This window comes from Schistocerca gregaria, chromosome 1, assembly GCF_023897955.1.
Source record: "Schistocerca gregaria isolate iqSchGreg1 chromosome 1, iqSchGreg1.2, whole genome shotgun sequence".
In the NCBI taxonomy this organism is placed as follows: Eukaryota; Metazoa; Arthropoda; class Insecta; order Orthoptera; family Acrididae; genus Schistocerca; species Schistocerca gregaria.
This window is the reverse complement of record NC_064920.1, coordinates 734671890-734684605: the sequence shown is the minus strand read 5'-3', so window position 1 is coordinate 734684605 and position 12716 is coordinate 734671890. Positions and strand designations below refer to the sequence as shown.

General features: G+C 45.7%; 1 protein-coding gene across 1 annotated transcript in view; it reads left to right on the top strand.

The window, feature by feature from the left end:
* Positions 1-12716, top strand: part of LOC126271423 (iroquois-class homeodomain protein IRX-6) — a 776927-nt gene that overhangs the window by 562090 nt on the left and 202121 nt on the right. The window contains exons 4-5 of the mRNA XM_049974156.1: positions 7605-7736; positions 7784-8021. Coding sequence (XP_049830113.1) covers positions 7605-7736; positions 7784-8021 — 370 coding nt within the window. The remainder of the gene's footprint in view (positions 1-7604; positions 7737-7783; positions 8022-12716) is intronic.

Here is a 12716-nt window from a genome sequence, read left to right as displayed (position 1 = left end):
ATGCGTAGCAGGTACGTACAAATGTTTCAGCCGCGGCGCAGTTCACAGTATTCCGGAACACCACTCTACACATCCTCCCCGACTTAAAAATAACCCGCCGCCCTTACGCGGAACCGTTTTCCGCCCGCGCAGCACAGGTTTCCCGCCGTATCGGCGGCAATAGAGCTGGCAACGGCCCGAATGGAAAACAGGGCGTAAAGGGAGAAAATAAAAGGGCGAGGGGCCTTATACCGTAACTTTTGAGACCCGCGGCCCGCGCCGGCGGAAGGAGAGGAGCGAATATTGTGCGGCATTCGCGAACGCGCCGCCGGCGGGCGCCAAGGGCCTATTTGAATGCTAACAATGGCGGCCGGCCGGCGTCGACAACAGGTCGGCTTGTATCGACATTCACGGCCGGAATTAAACCGCCCCCGCGTCCCCCACCCTCCGCCCCCACTGCCACCGCCCCCGCCGGCGCCGCTGCTTTATGAAGGATATTACGGCGAGAGAGCACCGCCTGTTTTATGCTCACCGGGCTTTACGTAATATTTTCATATTCATCGCGCACCGCGTGCGTTTAACATCGCTTTATTCAGGCGACACACAATATCTTTTATCTGCGCTGCTACCGTGAAACGGCTCTCTATTTGCTTCATTGCTATTCCATTGGGCGGACGCGCCGGCAGCTACCTGGCCCCCGAGAGACGCGAGACGCCGCCGGCTTCTGGCCTGGATTATTCATACGGCGCGCCCGCCGGCTCACTCTCGGCCGAGCAGACGTCGTCGCCGCCGTCGAGATTGACAGCCGGGGCTCACTGCGGAAGAGTTATGGGACAGGACGGAGCCCGCAAAGAACTGCGCCTCATAGGAGGCGGCGTCGCGCGGACGTGTCGCCCGCCGTGTCCGCGCTCTGTCAGCCGCTGTCTTCATTCCAGGCACAAGCGAGCAGCGCACCGCTCGTTTCACAGTTACCACGAGAGCTCTCCGTCGTGGGTACGCCGGGATCGTTAAGGGCGGCGCGCTAGCCCAGATGGCGAGGACTGCAGAAGAAACTGACGTGAAGTGATTTGCAACAGATACGTTAAAGTGACAGAAGTAATACGAGATCGACTCCTTTTCTATACCAGCCTAGCATATGGCGTCATTTTCGGTTCATAGAAATGCTCTGCAAAAGGATAACCGCTCGCTGACACAACGACGAGAAATCTAACCAGAAAAGCGGATAAAAGCTGTTGAAAATGGTGTTCCGAGCACCGTTATTGTTGTGTTGGCTGAAGAGCCAACACCGTGTTACTAGAGGAGGCTGGCGTGAGGAAGGAAGAACTATACTGACGTGAGGTCTGGAACTTGACAAGGAATTAGAATTCAGAAAGCGGACGTCATTAGTTTGATACTTAGCTTTAATCCATTAATGATGAATGTTGCTCTTGACGGTACATGATTCACAATATTATCTGTTCAGAATACATAGTAACTGAACATGGCACCTTGCTAGGTCGTAGGAAATGACGTAGCCGAAGGCTATGCTAAACTGTCGTCTCTGCAAATGAGAGCGGATGCAGGCAGTGAACCATCGCTAGCAAAGTCGGCTGTACAACTGGGGCGAGTGCTAGTGAGTCTCTCTAGACTAGACCTGCCGTGTGGCGGCGCTCGGTCTGCAGTCACTGATAGTGGCGATACGCGGGTCCGACGTTTACTAACGGACCGCGGCCGATTTAAAGGCAACCGCCTAGCAAGTGTGGTGTCTGGCGGTGACAACACGGTTAAGACGTATAGAAATCCATTGCAGTATAATGTTTAAGCATACGAAATATTAATAAACAGCTGTTCATATCTAGTATAAAAAATAAGTTCATTAGAGTACAGTGTCACTTACATGTTGTGAAGGAAGAAACGTAGCACAGCTGAGGCAAACAAAACCAACCCTGGGTGTGCTGATGGAACCATCGCGGCCGTCTCGCGAACTAATCCATAGACACTGCCGAAAACTCACCGCAATGTTCCCTTGATCACACAGGGTGTAACGGATATAGGTACAGCTATTTTTATTTGTGGTACCTTAATATGTACACACATGAGCGTGTTAGTTGTTTTTTCTCTGCGAACAAGGGTATTGCCAGAAAGACGTCACAGACTTCAGAATCTGATGTTTTCTGCACCAGTAAGTGTACTCCGCTTCTCAGAAAAGACTAACCGTTTTGCGTCCATGCGTCCACACTTCAAAACCTTACCTGCTGCCCCGGGGTGGATGACCGCAAGATACATGCTCCGCGACTTTGCGCAATCGACAGATAGCACCATGTTTGTCATACTATCCCAGGTGATCACTTTATACACAAAGGCGAAAATAACTCTTATTTTCGTGACAACAAGATATAAGATAGCATTCTCTTGTGTCTCATCATATGGCTCTCAGACAAGTCTTATGATAAACCATGAAAATTTCCTCAGTATCTCACGAAATGAGACTGTGATACGTCGTTGGTATTGATCTCCCCGTCGACAGATTTAAAGGTAGCAGTGGATATTCGAATATTCTATAGTTTTCCTTTAGGTGAAAGAATAGATAAGAAATTACCAAGGTTAATTTTAGTGTTTGTAAAACTGTAATGAAAAATTATTCCCACATTGTGTAGCTGCTGCCTGCAACTGATAGATGCAACTGTTATCAAGGATTATTCACGCGTTTCGAAAGCAGATTAGTTTAAGTATTTCGTTCGAAACAGTGAGTGAGGAGTCAAGAATTCTGTAACTCTAAAACGAATATAACATATAATTTAACTGTTTACAAGTTTATGATCCGCTGTAAAAACCTTTAATAAGTTTATCTCGCCAGGCTTATACTGTTGCCTATTGAATACAGTCCTAATATTTTATTTTGTTGTGTTATTTTTCTGTATAGGATTATTGACGAGACTCCATACAAAAGCATACAGAAGCCCAAGGAAACGAGACGGGGCAACGAGGATATTTGAGTCACAACGGATGATGAAAACGGATGAGGAAGGAGACAAGCCATGACATTTTCAGAGGAACCAACCTGACACCCACCCCTAACCGATTTAGAGTAATGTAAATCTGGATCTCAGGACAAGGGCTACCAACCCAGCTCTTGCAAATAGCTGTTCAGTGCCTTAATCAATGGGGAATCTCTTCGGTAGAATCTAAATTCTTTCATAACGAAATCGGCTGCGTCTGAATACGTCAATTGTACACACGTTCTGTCTTTATCACGTCTCTAATGGGCTGTTATGTAGAACTAGATATTTCGAAGGTAAAATAATTTAACGATCGTTACTGTTTCATGAACATTCGGTTTCTAGTAATGGTAATTATAGTGGTTGTAACAATTTGATAGAAATTGGCTGGATTTAGTAGTTAATTCAGATGACAGCTGTCATTCTGACGTACTACATCACTAAGACCTTGACATTCAGAAGTTGATTTACAACGACATATTCACAGCTTATTAGAATTGTGTTTTTACGATATTTTTAAATACTCACTCACCTCTGTGATCAGAGGCTTCGATTCAGTGACCGCGATTTTTCCGCAGTGTAACGACTGTGACGGGGTCCACAACGCTCATAATTGCGCAAAATTGAAGTGATATCAGGCGTTCCCCAGAGAAGCGTCCTGGGACCTCTGCTGTGCCTGGTCTATATAAATGACCTGGGTGACAACCTCAGCAGTTCTCTTAGGTTGTTCGCAGATGATGCTGTAATTTACCGTCTAGTAAGGTCATCAGTATCAGTTGCAAAGCGATCTAGAAAAGATTGCTGTATGGTGTGGCAGGTGGCAGTTGACGCTAAATAACGAAAAGTGTGAGGTGATCCACATGAGTTCCAAAAGAAATCCGTTGGAATTCGATTACTCGATAAATAGTACAATTCTCAAGGCTGTCAATTCAACTAAGTACCTGGGTGTAAAAATTACGAACAACTTCAGTTGGAAAGACCACACAGACAATATTGCGTGGAAGGGGACCCAAAGGTTGCGTTTCATTGGCAGGACACTTAGAAGATGCAACAAGTCCACTAAAGAGACAGCTTACACTACACTCGTTCGTCCTCTGTTAGAATATTGCTGCGCGGTGTGCGATCCTTACCAGGTGGAATTGACGGAGGACATCGAAAGGGTGCAAAAAAAGGCAGCTCGTTTTGTATTATCACGTTATAGGGGAGAGAGTGTGGCAGATATGATACGCGAGTTGGGATGGAAGTTATTAAAGCAAAGACGGTTTTCGTCGCAGCGAGATCTATTTACGAAATTTCAGTCACCAACTTTCTCTTCCGAATGCGAAAATATATTTTTGAGCCCAGCCTACATAGGTAGGAATGATCATCAAATAAAATAAGAGAAATCAGAAGTCGAACAGAAAGGTTTTGGTGTTCGGGAGTGGAATGGTAGAGAGATAGTATGATTGTGGTTCGATGAACCCTCTGCCAAGCACTTAAAAGTGAATTGCAGAATAATCATGTAGATGTAGATGTAGATACGCAAACAGTGATACTGAGACGCAAGCCACGAAAGTAGCTTCAAAAGGAGGACTATAAGTCACGTGTCAGTTACTGTTTTTTTTTTCTTAACTTTTCAAATTCTTCACTGTCTTTTTCGTACTGCGGCATAATACTTTAAATACAGAAATTTTATGTACCATGTAGTTATGTTACACAGTCAAAGACAACATACTTACTGAAACGTAAGTTAAATACGAAAGTGTATCTGAAAAGTTTTCACAATACTATCCTATTAAGCTACTTCCGTATAATCCGACCATTAAGGCCAGAGCCTTGCAGTGAAATATTCGGCGTGTTTCTCGAACAGGGCACAAAAATTGTTTGGCTGGAATTACGTTTGGTAGCAGGCAGATATTTCTTCACAGAATGTAAATGAAAACCGGAATAAGTTCAGTGCAAAGTGTTTACGAGAGCAGCTGCGCTGCCTCTTGTGCTGAACTTGCACTCCGATGCGGTCTGGTAATGAAGGCGCGACGCGGTATTCCGCCAGTTGTGTCTCCTTTATTCCTCAGACTTCTTCACCCGCGACCGAACAGTGCCTGCTCCTCCTCCTCCTCCATCCCTTCCTCCCTTTCCCATTCCTCATTACCCTCCCTCCCCCCTCCCCCACCCACCCCCTACCAACCATTCCACTTCTTGCCTCTGCTCGTCTTCTTAGTCGCCGCGTTGAATTCACTTCAGTTCGGGATCTGGAATTTACGAGCAGGAAATTCACCGCTGGAGTCCCCCGTAAATTACCATGAGAATAAGAGGGAAGCGTCGCCTGTTGTGACGGCAGCTGGTGGATCCTGAATGGGCGGGCAGGCGAGCATCTTGCGTGTAAAGTTTCACAACAAGTGCACACACTCCTAATATAAATATCCCGCGGTGGGCCCGCCTAATGCTTATTAATGCCTCCAGGTGCTCAGTTTTGTGTGTGTGTGTGTGTGTGTGTAGGTGTCAGGCGGCTATTAGCGAAGCCACCGGCAGCTGCTGTAATACCGCACCTTGTAACAGGCTTACGTGCCTCTACGCTCCACCTCTAAGCAACCCCCTCTGCCTTAGGGTAGGTCTCGCCTCACACATTGCATACCACGGCTATCACTTAAGATTTCGGTTGTCAGCTCTGTGTTACTTCTGGAGAACCAATTGCGTTACACTGATATTTATTCACAACGCTTGTCATTCTGGACCAGGAGGACTGCACTGCGAAATTTTCTACAATTTTTTTTCACTATCTTCTTGCAAAAGGTGTAGAAGTTGTTACAGAGAGGTGTTTGTTCTTTCCGGTGCTGTCGAGGGTCTGAAGTAGCCTGTCAACCATCCTGAGTGATTGAAAAGAGATAATCTTCGCGACTCACTAGTGACTGGTAATTCGTGACGGCTCTAAAAACACATTGCAATGGAAATAAATGAAGATTAGAGTCTCCTGTCGACGGCGAAGTCGTTAGAGACTCAGCACAAACCCAAACTGGCAAAGGGCGGGCAAGGAATCTGCCTATTGCCCTTTCAAAGGGACCATCTAGGAATTTACATTACGCGATTCATGAAAAACGCGGGAGGATTTCAACCTCCGTTTAACCGACTGCAGCATTTCGCAACTTCGCTTGGTTGGCTCTTCTGGAGTCGTCTGTTTCCTGGGTGTGTTGGAGATACGCTCATTTGGGTTTTACTGGGTATTTCTGTGGCCAGTAACCTTCCTGCCATCATATTGTCATTTTAAAGTAAGATTGGACAAAGGGATTTATGTGATGTTCGAAGAGTTTGTGAACATAGGGTCGAGTTTATCGTGAAATCACACTGCGACTGCTCGTCGTTTTCAGGTTCGAATGTGAGAAGCTGTGTGAAGAGCCGTATTTGGACTTGAAGAAAATAAGCAGCTGGCTAGTTGAAAAAATTGTACAGTTTCCACAATAAAAACATTGGAAGTTATGCCAAAGAAGGTCTTAAACTGTTTTTATACGTTGTCAGAGAGAAGGAAGGGAGACAGAGTTTACTGTCCTATCGACAGCCAGGTCATTGGAGATGGAGCACAAGGTCGGATTATGACAGGGTGGGGAACGGAATCAGCCATACGCTTTTCATAGGAACCAACCCGACATTTGCTTGGAGCGATTTTGATAAATTACAGAAAAGCTAAATCTGGAGGGCAGGATGGTTATGTCGTCCAACATAGGATGTACGAAGATGATTGTTTTTCAACGTCTGATCGTTTGCGAAAATAAAACCACTGTCGAATCACTTCGCATATGTGTTGCGCAAAGTCTCTAGTATGTCCGTCTATCGTGTAACGTCGCACTTTTCAGTTCTGAGTGCACAGTAAGAACATTAAAATGCGTAGAAAAAGTATCCTTGGCCGAAGGTGAAGTCCTTCTTAATGGTTTCGCTTGATTTTAGGCATCCTATTAAACGTAGCTGTCATGCATTTCCTTCTTCATGACAATTCCCGTGATCGTACTGCTGGTGCAACGAAAACACTCTTGCAGCGTTTTCTATGGGAAGTTTTTAATTACTCATCATAGAACGCTCTGACTAGGTAGGCTCCCTCCGACTTTCATCTCTTCACTCAAATAAGCTGCTGGCTACGGGCACACCATTTTAACACAGACAACGAGCTGCAGACCAGAATTGGTGGGAAGCACTGCCGGCTGTCTTCCATGACGAGGTTATTGGTAAGGTGGTACAACGATATGTCATACGCCTAAGCTGGAGCAGCGACTATGTAGAGAAGTAGCTAGAAAATGTAGCTAAATGTTGCACATAAAATCATTTTTACTTTGAATGTGATTTTCTATTTCGCGACCGATCGGAGGTTGAGAAAAAATTAGCCCTCGTGTGTCATCTTTCCTGGTATTACATAAATTTTGTAATGTAAGAGATGGTGTTTTAACTGCTTGCATTTTGCATTACGCTAGCAACCCGCGACATGAGTCAAAATTCTGTGCGCATATCCCAGATTCGACGCATTCAGTGTCTGGCAAGGGGACATGCACGCGGGAGGCTACAGGAGCTGGAGCCATGTACAGCCTGTGCAGATATGAATATGACATCTTGACTGTACGGGTTACGCTGCCGCCCCCGCCGTTCTCGGCGTCGCAGCTAAGGAATCGCCGTGTCGTGTTGCAGGTGGCCGTGTCGGGTAGTCCGCCCCCGCCGCCGTCGTCCGGCACGACCGTGGCCGCCGCCGCCGCGCCCGTGGCCGCCTCCGGAGCGGGGGCCGTGCCCTCCCCCGGCGCCGCCGCCGCCGCCGCGGCCGCCGCCGCCGCAGCCGCCGCCGCCGCCGCCGCCTCCGCGCCGCCTACGAGCCCGGTGGCGGGCGGCGGCGCGGCGCGCTGCTGCGACACGGGCCGGCCGCTGTTCACGGACCCGCTGACGGGCCAGAGCGTCTGCTCGTGCCAGTACGAGCTGCTGGGCTACCAGCGACTCGCCGCGCCACCCGGCCTGCCGCTCTCCATGTACTCGGCGCCGTACGCCACGCCCGACGGCATGGCCGCCTACTTCCCCGCGCTGGGAGCCGACCAGGCGCCCTTCTACACCTCCACCGTGAGTACCCGCCACACTCACCTTGTCTGTCCACAGGTCAGGAAAATGAACGCGGCGGTGATGACAACAGGATCAAACTGCGTAGTCGTCACTCTCTTAGTCGATATCCTCTTTTCCCATCTCTTCGTCCCTCACTCTATCCATCTTCTAACTCTCCATCGGACCACCTCCACTAGCCCCCACTATTTGTCCATCTCCTGCCCCTCTCTCTGTCCATCTGCTACTTCCCTCCATCTCTAGCCATCAGCTTCTCTCCCCTCTCTCTCTGTCTATTTCATCCTCTTTCCTTTCTCTGCCCATCTCATCCTCCCTGTTTCTCTGTCCATATCCTCCTAACCCTTTCTCGGCCCGTCTCTTCTTCCCCTCTCTTTCCACCTCCTCCTCTTTGTTTTTTCTGTCCATTTCTCCTCTACTCTTCTGTCCAACACTCCTCCCCGCTCTCTGTGTCCATGTCCTCTTTCCACCACTCTGTGTTCCCATTGGAACACCCCCGTTTAAAATCTTTATTGGGTTTTGTATAATTTACCGAAGCCGCCAGACAGTTAATTATTATGATTATATGACCGTGTGCTTAATCGATGAAAGGTTATCGGTTTTTCTGCTGTGGTTTCGGGGATACTTCAACCGAGTGCGGCTGTTCTGAGACTGAATAGTGCAATGATTGGAAGTTTGTCTATTATTAAGGACCATAAAGACTGCGATGTACAGATTGATATATATTTCCTACTAACACACAAATTCTGAGGCAGTTGCTACCGTCGCCTTACATGTCTAATTACAGTTGTATCTTTTTATTGATGGTTGATCTTCAGTGCTTCGTCACACGCACTGCTGATAGTTAACATTCACAACAATCCTCACTGCAATCCATGGTTGTGGCTGGCAGACGCGGTTAACGCGAAGCACGTAATTCGGCGCTTGTCGCTTTCTGTTTCATATCACTCGCGAATCGGTATTAGTGAGGGTCAACCACACGACGACCAGGGGGACGTGCTCACTCGTCATGCACCGGTTTACAACTCACTTCACCACCATTCTTGCCCGTCTCTCCCGCACTACTTCTCACTCGACCCTCTCCAGTACTACTCCGCACTCGACACTCACTGCCTACTGCAGCACTCGACACTCGACTCCTGTCTACTATCGACCTGGATGTCGAATACTAGCATCTATGTTCGTGGGATCACGGATCCCTTACACCATCTCTACCTCCTCCCGTCCCATTAACCATTACCACCCCAATACCAATACGAAGTTGCTGTTTCTTACCACCACAGCATTTCCTTCCAGATAGTAAGTAATACGTGCACCAAGGTTGGTTGAAAACGACTCAGAGTTTTAGCTGGAGCTTTTTATCAGCGGCTTTGACCACATTCGCACATGTCACTTTTATTTCACATGTATTTAACATATTTCACATACATAATTCTGTAGGCTTCCACGGCCAGAGTCAGTCAGCATAAAAGTTTTCTGATTATCGTACCGCATCACAGTGTAAAAAACTACAGTGTAGAAACCAACGTTCCGGCCACGGTTACGGTGGCCCTTTTCTGGTTCTATAAGGACAGTATAACAGTGGCCGAACCGTTGTTTCCTCCACTGTAGTTTTTTACATCACGACGCGGTACGCTATTCGGAAAACATTTCTGTTAAGGTATTTCATAAATATCAAAACACGTATTTCACCTGTATCTCTACCGAACATCGCCCTGTAGTTTCATTTCACGTACCTCAATGTTTATGACGTCATATCTCCTGACAATGATTTTGCAGGTAAATCTAATAGTATGTCTGGACACAGTCTGCAAAATTTGTTGCGGATAGAGTTATTTCTACAGAAGTAACCAATTAAAAGGTCATGTCTGATGCGGCAGTTTTACTTAATGGACACCGAACATAAAATAAGCAACAAAGTTTTTTTTTTCCTTTCATCAGTTTGTAGGGAGTCTGAGTCTCGTAAAAGTTTGAAATTAAGTGTAAGCTTTGTCGCAAATCACAAAGTGCTCTCATTGTCAAATAGTGGGTGAATATAGTCTGGCTATCTGCGCTTTTTGAGCTGGGTTCTTTTCACCCCTATGGGACGTATGTGGTTCTTAACTGCACAGTGGTTCTTTCCGGAAATATCAGTCTCACTTAACTAGGTAGTACATAACTGGTCAATCGAGGATGCACACAACCTTTTTCTCTTCCTTAACACGTATGGCAGAACAGTAGTTCATGATTCTTCTTTTTGAGTTCACCGTTGTTCTCCTAGTGACAGTACAGTTTATGAAGTAGGTTATTAAGATGAATCAGTTCAATAACCAAGGCATTGTTCACAACCGTTACTGAGATCAGTCGTTACAAAGTGAACCGCAGTAAAAAGTCGCACACCTGTACTTTCAGCTTCTTTCTTATTAGACAATGGACGTTCAAAGCTTCCCCAGAAACCAGGACGTGATTCTCACACTGAAGCCAGGATGCAGATGCCTTAAGAATCTTAACAGGGAGCAGGGAACGAGAGATGTTACCTAAATTGGGGTAACGAATGAGATTGCCCTTGTTCATTTCTAGACCTGAAAGCTCTGTCCGGCCACATTGTTTCCCCAGAGTTCACTTTTTTGCGAATGTCCCACTACTTTCAGATTAACGGCTTCGATACTGAACTCAGTTAGTCGGCAGTGTAAATGCAGTCGACATAGAACCACATATACGTTGACGTTTCTAAATTTTCGCCGTGTGTGAGATGTCATTTGTCTGTTGTGGGATACTCGTACCTAAGACACTGTTGCAGGTGTCTTACAGCGACCAGCTACCTTCGCCGATGTGGCAGATTAATCGAAATTATTGGACCGATACCTATCGTCAGCTTCAAAGGGGTTAAATTTAGACCTAGAATTTTAGTTTTCGTTAACAACTAACAAGGTGCCTACGAATTCAGAACATGATCTGTTTTCATAGGTGAGATGGCTCCATGTTGAAGAGCTGTAGTAAGACGTCACAAATAACTTTGAAACTGATATAAGATTACAGAGTAATGCAATTTGGCATTTCTATAAAAATTTGACGAAGATGACGAGAGAAGAATAATTTGGGAACAGAGGACATGGCTAGGGGTTTCGTTGCCTCACAATAGGTGACGGTGCTTTCTGTCAGCCCTAAATAGCGTATCCTTGTACGTATTTGGTACACATTCAGTCACAGAAGTAAAGTGATGTTTCCCTGCTCATAGCACTTTTTTTTTAATATGTGACACATTTTCATTTCATCTGCTACAGCCGCTTCCCATCTGCTACAGCCGCTTCCCAACACAATATTTATTGAACATCGCCTACTGGTCACGGCTTATTCCACACAGCGAAGTTTCTCTCTCTAATTATACTATCAACTCTCATCACAAGTATCTATGTTAGTTAAGACTTCCTTTACTGAAGCTTCACATCTGCCTACGAAACATTGGTTTACCCGAGTAAACATAGCAGATTGGGCGGTGAATATCCGTTGCAGTCATACTTCTCTTATTCAACAAAGTAATCGTAAACCAATAAACAATGTTTACTTTATTCGAAGCATTTTCCATGCTGTACATTCAAGACAGATTTAAGCAGAGAGCTATACCGTCTTCGAAGCTCGAGACCATATGTCTCGCTGTTACTGCATCTCCCATTCACCCATTCTGGGACACCTCACTCACATACATAACCTTCGACTACTTCTCTTTCAGAATACCCGGCCTGACACTTCATTTCGGAAAAAGGAGATCCTGTTAATGGTATTTGCATACAAAGCGAATGGGGTTGAAATATTCTTTGGGTCTCTTCATTTTGGTGCTACTTACAAGATTTTCGCCGAAAATTGGTTTGTTTTCGTCAAAAATAACATGACTGGTTAGTTCCACTATCCAAGGTAATGTTCCATGTCTGACATGTTGACAGCGCGATACATTCTAACATTACATCCGGTCGTTAGCTAAAAACCGAATTTGTCTACCTCTGATAGATAAGTGATTTTAAAAGCTACTATCATCACTGGCAGAGCCTTCTCCAAACTTTTGATGCAGCAAACCAAAATCCATTCCAATATTCCATTGTTGTTTGTTGTGAAGAACGAGGGCACCTTTCTTTTTCCGCAGAGGTATTAGATTCTTTTGTTTGTTTGTTTGTTTTACAAGTTTGATTCTTCTTCTTAAATGACGATGTTCTTAGATAAATAAGTCTTGAAGATGCTAAGCAACTTAATTTCTATAAACAACTCCTCATGCTGTCTATCTGTAGTTGAGCAAACAACCCATCTTCGGAGCTATGCTACAAAATGCTGCGAGTGCGCCTACGCAGTTTCGTTTACACAGTAGTTGATGTATTGTTGACAAATAGGTGGGAGATGATTGAAGCGTGTAGGATCTGTCACGCAAATTCCCGGAAATTCATAATTGTTTCAGAACATGCAACAGAACATTGCAACGGATTCATCTACTAACTTCTATGTTTACTGACCTATCAGTTATCGATCTATCAGTCTGTAGTCTGTTCTGTTCATTGTTGTGTTAGGAATACTGTGTTTCCGACTACAAAAGAAAATAATTTGTACCTGAAGCAGAATCAGCTGTCGGCTAGCGCGAAAAGCAAGCAGTGCTGAACCAAACACTCCGAAGATAGGGCTGATAATCAAGTGGAGTGCGTATAGGGAAATCAATCGAGTGGAGCAAACAGTGGCCTC